The sequence below is a fragment of the Camelina sativa genome, chromosome 5 (genome assembly GCF_000633955.1).
Source record: "Camelina sativa cultivar DH55 chromosome 5, Cs, whole genome shotgun sequence".
NCBI lineage: Eukaryota > Viridiplantae > Streptophyta > Magnoliopsida > Brassicales > Brassicaceae > Camelina > Camelina sativa.
In genome coordinates, this window is record NC_025689.1 from 27,351,164 (window position 1) to 27,358,291 (window position 7,128).

General features: G+C 38.6%; 1 protein-coding gene across 1 annotated transcript; it reads left to right on the plus strand.

Moving 5' to 3' along the window:
- On the plus strand, positions 662-4,750 carry LOC104789630 (putative F-box protein At1g67623). The gene is made up of 3 exons (XM_010515300.1): positions 662-677; positions 3,301-3,603; positions 4,455-4,750. The coding sequence occupies exons 1-3, from the start codon at positions 662-664 to the stop codon at positions 4,748-4,750; spliced, it is 615 nt and encodes a 204-aa protein (XP_010513602.1).

Consider the following 7,128-nt stretch of genomic DNA (forward strand, 5'->3'; position numbering starts at 1 on the left):
TTGAAGGTTGCCCCGCAAAAAGGGAAGGATCGATTTGGCAAAGTGGGAAAGCTTGCGGTAAGGTTTATTGGACCATACCGGATTGAGAAAAGAGTTGGCGAGGTAGCCTATCGGTTATCAATGCCCGAGGTGATGCGATTGCATAAAGTCTTCCATGTTTCACAACTACGGAAGCATGTGCCAGATCCAAGAATGATTGTAACCGAGCCTATCGAGGAGTTGGAGCCAAATCTCACATACCCCGAAGGACCGTTTGGAATAGGACAGAGGAGAACCAGGAAGTTGAAGAACCGGAGCATTCCTCAAATCCAAGTGTTCTAGGGAAAGCAGAATCGTAAAGTCACCACGTGGGAAGATGAGGATAGGATGCGTGCCAAGTATCCTCAGTTGTTCGCCGAAGAAGATGAGGCAGGACCATCAGAACCCTATGGAATTCGGGACGAATTCTATTAAGGGAGGGAGAATGTAGTGACCCTCACCAAGGGATAAAGTTTTGACGTCCATTCAAGTCCAAAAGACCGGGAAGAGGAAGGCAGAAAGAAGAGCTGGAAGTTTGATGAAGGGAAGTCCGAGAAAAGTTTATCGGACCAAGAGTTGTCTGGGTCGTCCGAGACGTACCGCCCGTACCGTCCGAGACGTATCGTCCGGCAATTACCGAGAAATGCCGAGAATACCGAGTACTCGAGGAATTTACCGAGTACTCGAAGAAGTTGTCAAGTACCCGAGGGAGAGTTGCCGAGTACCCGAGAAAGTGTCGAGTACTCGAGGGAGTTGCCGATAGATGCCGATAGTTGCCGAGAGAGCTGCCGAGGATCGACGACCGTCGACCAAAGTTGTTAAAAGTCTTCCCCACCAAAAATCATAAGTCAAGGAAGCTAAGTGGATTAATATTTTAATCAAGAAAGCTTAGTGGAAATTGTGGGATGAATATTTTATTCAAGAAGACTTAGTGGAGCATTAGTGGAAGGATTAAAGAATTCAAAAGCTTAAGTGGGATTCAAGGTGGCTAATCAAGGAGCTTCCAAGTGTTGAAGTCCCTCTAATAGAGAGTGTGCATACGACTCTCATATGCTGTCTCCACCGCCCATTCACTCTATAAATAAGCTCTCATTCCTCTCATTTCCTCACAAAGAAAGAAGGGGTAAGTTGAGAGAAATTGAGAGAGAAAGAAGAGAAAGAGCGAGTATTAAGAGAGGAAGAGTGAGCGTTTGCAAGAGAAAGAAGAAGGTGTTGCGAGAAGAAGAAGAAGTGCAAGAGAAGACTATCGACCAAGACCATCAACGTTAGATCGATAAGGAAATCAATTCTAACCGAAGAGGAGATCCGAGTTGCCGCGAGAAGAGCTTCATCAAAGGAGATCATTCGTCGACGGTTTACTGTGAGTTCAGGCACATATTTGCATCGGCTTAGATGGAGAGTTAAAAACATCCATCTAGTGCGCGATTTTGCATGTTGCATGTAGATGCATTTACTTGAAGTTCTTTCATGTTTTCTTGTTTAAATGCATGCATAGAAAGGTTGCGCCAGTTGCTAGATCGAAATGATCTAGTAATAGAAGGCGAGAAATGGTTGAGTTATTGGTAAGATTATGGGTTTAAAACCATATAAACTCAAGTATAAACTTCGGTGAGATCTTAAGGCGCTTTAGTCCGCGAGAAATTCCGGCTAAGTGTTTTAAGATTTGGTATGGCTATCCTTCCCATTCCGTGCCACATGCAGCCGCGACATGCAACCCATGTTCGTGTGTGTGCAGGGTTGGTCACGAAGAGCTCGGAGGTTACTGGGCTCGCTACCCTGGCCGAGGCTACTTTACACGATGGTGTAATTTTGGTTGATATCGAAACGCCTGCCTTTGTGGTTGCGTTTTGGAGAATTCATGAGGGGTTGAGGAAGAGGAATGCATGCCGGGCCCAGATAAATTAAACTTGTTAAAAACTGCTGTTTTATTTCAAGTTTTGTTGTTGCATGTCATTGCATGTTGTTGTATATTGTTGCATGTAGTTGCGATTATTGGTAGAGTGTTTTTGTTGGCTTGTTAGCTTCCGCATGTCATCTCTTATGGTTGTTAAGTTGTTTTGCTTGCTTGCATGTTAATCGCTGCTTGTTAATTGCTGATGCCTGCATGTTGTTTATCTATGCTTGCATGTTGCTTATTTATGTTCGCATGTTGTTGTGATTGCGTGCATGTTGATTGTTAATGGGGAATTGGGGTTTGGGATTTATTTCTCTGCAGGAACCCTGAGCTCACTAAGTAATCTTAGATTACTTATGATAATATTGTTGTTATGCAGGTGACCCTAGAGGGAACTAGAGGGCGTGGTGAATGATAGGGCTCCGGAGTAGTTTTCTTTTTGGTGTCTATTGTAAAATTCAAAGTATGTTTATTTGCAAACCAAAACTTTGGCGTTACGCCTTGTGAACTATTTTGTGTAATCGGTTGTGAAAACTTGTTTAAGTTTTAATGTGTTCGTATTTTCTTTTAAATCAAACGGGTCATACTGATATAGACTTAGTCCGAGTCGGCCCAACGCACGGCGTGTCCGTAGGGTTGCAAAGCCTGAAGGATATGTCGTGTGGTCGGGAACCTCGCCGAGGGACTGGCCGAAGGGCCTGATTTGTTCTCGCACCCGGCCGGACCTTTGATGAACGTTCCCTTAGTAGCGTCTCGGCGCCGTCTGATGGCCTGGGTGGTCATAGTACGGTTCGGGGGCATTACAGTCCGTACGCCCAAAGTCGTGACCATCGTTCTATCTAGCGTTCCACTCGCCAAAACTCGTATCCATCGTTCGTTTTCCCTCTTCAATCATTCACCATTGTTTTGCCCGAGAAAAGTTGGCTCTAACCTGACCGTTCCGAAGAACCAACTCTCTGTCTGTACCGCGAGCCGACTGGTGCTCACATCAGGGAGAGAAGATATCTGGAGAACATCGTTCGCGATGGTTAAGGAAACTGAGATTGTGGCAAACAAGAAATTGCCTTACTTGAAGATTTGAAGATCTTTTTACGGTTTTAGTGTGATCGAATATAAAAGATCTAGGGTGATGTGTGGGAGGTTTTCTTGAACACTTGAAAAACCTTTTGCGTGAGATTGTAACTTCAAGGCTGATCAAAGAAAGCTAAGAATGTGAGTGTTTGGTTATTCTCTTAGATCTATATTGGTGAGAGTTTAGATAGAGAAGAAAAGTGTGCTTAGATTTATTCTTGTAACCGGTTAAGAGTTTAAAAAGAATAAATAGTAAAAGGTTCGCTTGACATTTTCCAAGCCGAAGATTGTGGTGTTATTCCTCTATACATTTACAGATCCTTTACCGGAAGATCTTCTTGTGGAGATTTTGTCATGTATCGCAGCTTCTTCCTTGTCAGAGGTTCGTAATCTCAGATTAGTTTCGAAACCGTTTCGACGTATTTGCGATGATGGATATGTTCTCCGCAGACTTTCGCTCCAAGAAACCCCTCTGTTCCCATGGCATCGCGACCATGAAACGTTCTCCAATTTTTTCAAAAGATGTCGCAAGAATGGAAACCCCGAAGCTTTGTATCGCAAAGGATTCATCTACTACTTTCTACAGTACCTTGAGCACAAAGGACTCAAATATTTAGCCGTGCTTAAGTTCATATAGGCTTAGGGCAAAAAAAATGGTTTTGTTTTTAAAAAAAGTTAAAAATAACATATATAGATTAGATGGTTACCCATCAGAAACGTAGATGATATGTATTTTTAATTATTTATATATTTATTATTTTGTGACTATGATAAAATCATCTACATATATAGAAATTATTTGATTGCTTGATCCATTGAGTATAGTTTACATTAAATTCTATATAAATATAAATTGTAGGTGTGATTGTTTATCTACGGCAGTAAATTAGTCATTTTTTTGTTCTTTGTAATATTGAATAGATATTAACAAAAAATAAGCAAAACATATGCAAAATATAAACAAAACATAAGTAAAATATTTTTACGTATGTGTTTCATAATGTATTAGATGTTTGAAAGTAAAATTGAAAAACCACATGAAAGTTGAAAATTTGCAACCACACTAACAAAATGCTAATATGACAATAAAAAATAGATGATATGATATTTGAGAGTCTATTTTATGTGTTATTACACATTAGCATTGTGTTAATTAATTAAAAATATATTTTCGTTTAAATTTTTAACACAAGTTCTCAACTTTTATGTGGTTTTTCATATTTAGTTTCAAACATTTAATAAATTATATAATACTCTATTAATGCAAATAAAAGATAAAGAAATATGAAATAAGAAGAATTAATAACAAACAAAATATCTTAGATTTTTAAAATGAAAAGCGTAAACACATTTTCAAACTAAATACATAAGCTAACTAAAAAAATATGTGGTCTTACAATTTTTTTATATTGTGTGGCCTTGGGCAAATGCCCTTTTCGATATACATGAGGTACGGCACTGTATTTAGCTAAAGCTGCAGAAAAAGGACACAAAGAGGCTAAATATGTCTATGGGCTGATTCTTATCTGTCTTGGAGGCCAAACAAAACAAAATGGTTTCAAGATCTTGTCTTCTGTTACAAAGCCGTTGTTGTCAACTACGATGGATGAGCTGGTGGAACTTCGATACAAGATTGAAAAGATTAGAGACAGCGAATGGGATCGTGCCAACCCGGTGATGGAACAACTCAAAATAGTCTACGTTCGAGAGAAGTGCAATGGTAAAACCATGATGTTCTTAGCAAGGAACTGTGGTTGGCATCCATAGAATGAGGACAATAACGACATGAAGACTTCTTCTGCTTGTGAGTTTTGTCTGTGGCACCACGAAGTTGAACTTTTCTGCCGGAGGATTAGTGATCGATCAATAATTTTAGAAGTTGACCGGGGAAAAAGGTTAAAATACTTTTCCATTGCGAAAGTACTATTCCAAGTAAACACAAACAAAACAAAATGATTTGATTAGCAATCGGTTAGTTGTAGTTCGGACCAAAATACAGTAAATCTCTGTATATGTGTTAACAACTTAACATGTCCTATACACTTGAAATAAACTTGAATTTTGAAAACTACAAATATTTGAATTTATTAATTGAAGGGGTAAACTTTATTTAAAGAGATTATAGTTTTTATTTACTTTAAAACCTATAAGATTATGTTGTAGAACTTTTTTTTTTTTTTTTTTTTTAAAANATCATTTTATCTTGTAGAACTTTTTAATAATTTTAAAAAAAATCAATTTGTTTTTAAATAATATTAATCTAATGTTTTAGAAAAAAGAATAGAAAAAAAAATTCTTCTGGATTAATGAAGATCGTGTTGGCTAAAGCAAAGAGGTGAAAATATTTTTTTTTTTAGATTAATGAAAGATCCCTTATGGGATATGGAAACTTAAGGTAAAACAAAAAGGAAACAATATCGAAATATGGAAACGTAGTCCTAAGTCATAACGACACTAGGACGTGAATGCAACTCACACTATATATAAATAGTGCGGAAATACTCAAAGCTTGTTTATCATCATAATCTCTTCTTCCAAAATCTTAACCAAATCCGTGTTCTCCGATAAAAAAAACCACAACCATAATCATCATCATCATCATCATCATCATCATGTCTTTGTTTTCAAGAGCCGCTTTAGTTGTTTTGTATTGCATTTTCGTGTTTGTTAGCCTGTTAGAGGTAGATCCTCACCCCCACATAAGGCCCGCCCAGAAAAGATCCAAATAATCTCAAGGCAAGAAAGATGTATTTTGGTCTTTTCAGAGGACGAACCGACACGATTACCTATAAATACGGATGTACGGTGTTCAGGAAAGGGAATCTATGAAAAAAGAAAGAAAACGGTTACAAAGACGACAAGCGATCGACTGCTTTTTCGTCCAAAGCCTAAAATCGACGAGCTACCTTTAGTTTTCCTTTCATCATTTTAACTCGTCTAGTCCAGCTTTGTCAAGATCAATTCACAAGAACAAGGAGGAGGAAATGATCTAAATGCTCAAATAGATCAAGTAAGTAACGCTTTCAATCAACTTCAAATTTCAAATACAGAAGAAGGAGAAGAATATGTTGGTCCAAGAGGTCACCGATCAATCAATGATCTTATGAACCAAACAACTGAAGTTGAAGGAGAGGCGCTTATACTTGAGATGTGTCTCATGATGGCTGAAGAACCACAAGCTTTTGAGGAAGCAAAAAGTCGATAGAAGCCATGAGAGAAGAGTTGAGGATGATAGAAAAGAACAAGACGTGGCAAGTTGTGGAAAGACCAAGCAATAAAAATGTGATTAGTGTCAAATGGATCTTTCGTTTGAAGACTAATGCAAGTGGAGAAGCAATCAAGCACAAGGCGAGATTGGTGGCTAGAGGATTCACACAAGAATATGGTGTGGATTATCTTGAAACGTTTGCACCGGTTTCAAGATACGATACGATCAGAACGTTAATGGCGATTGCGGCTCAACACAAATGGAAACTCTTCCAAATGGACGTAAAGTCAGTGTTCCTAAATGGAGACTTAGAAGAGGAGATTTATGTAGAACAACCACCAGGTTTCGTAAAAGAAGGAGAAGAGGAAAGGTTCTTCAACTCTACAAGGCCCTCTATGGCTTAAAGCAAGCACCTAGAGCATGGTATGGGCGCATTGACGGTTATTTTATCAAGAATGGCTTTGAGAGAAACATCAATGATGCAGCGCTTTATGTGAAGAAGATCTCAAAGGAGATATTGGTGGTTAGTTTATATGTTGATGACATCATAGTCACGAGAAGCAACATGGAAGAGATTGAAAGTTTCAAGGAGGAGATGAAGAATGAATTTGAAATGATAGACTTGGGAGAACTAAGTTACTTTCTTGGCATGGAAGTGAACCAAAACGAAGAAGGCATTTTTTTATCACAAGAAAACTATGCAAAGAAGCTTTTGAAGAAATTTGGAATGCAAGACTGCAAAAGTTTGTCAACACCAGTAACTCCTCACGGCAAGAAGAAGGAAGCCATAGATGAGAAACTTGAAGACGTTACAAAGTATAGAAGCATGATTGGAGGACTCTTGTATCTTTGTGCTTCAAGACCAGATATCATGTATGCAAGTTCTTACTTGTCTCGTTACATGGCATCTCCAACAGTGCAACATCTTCAAGAAGCC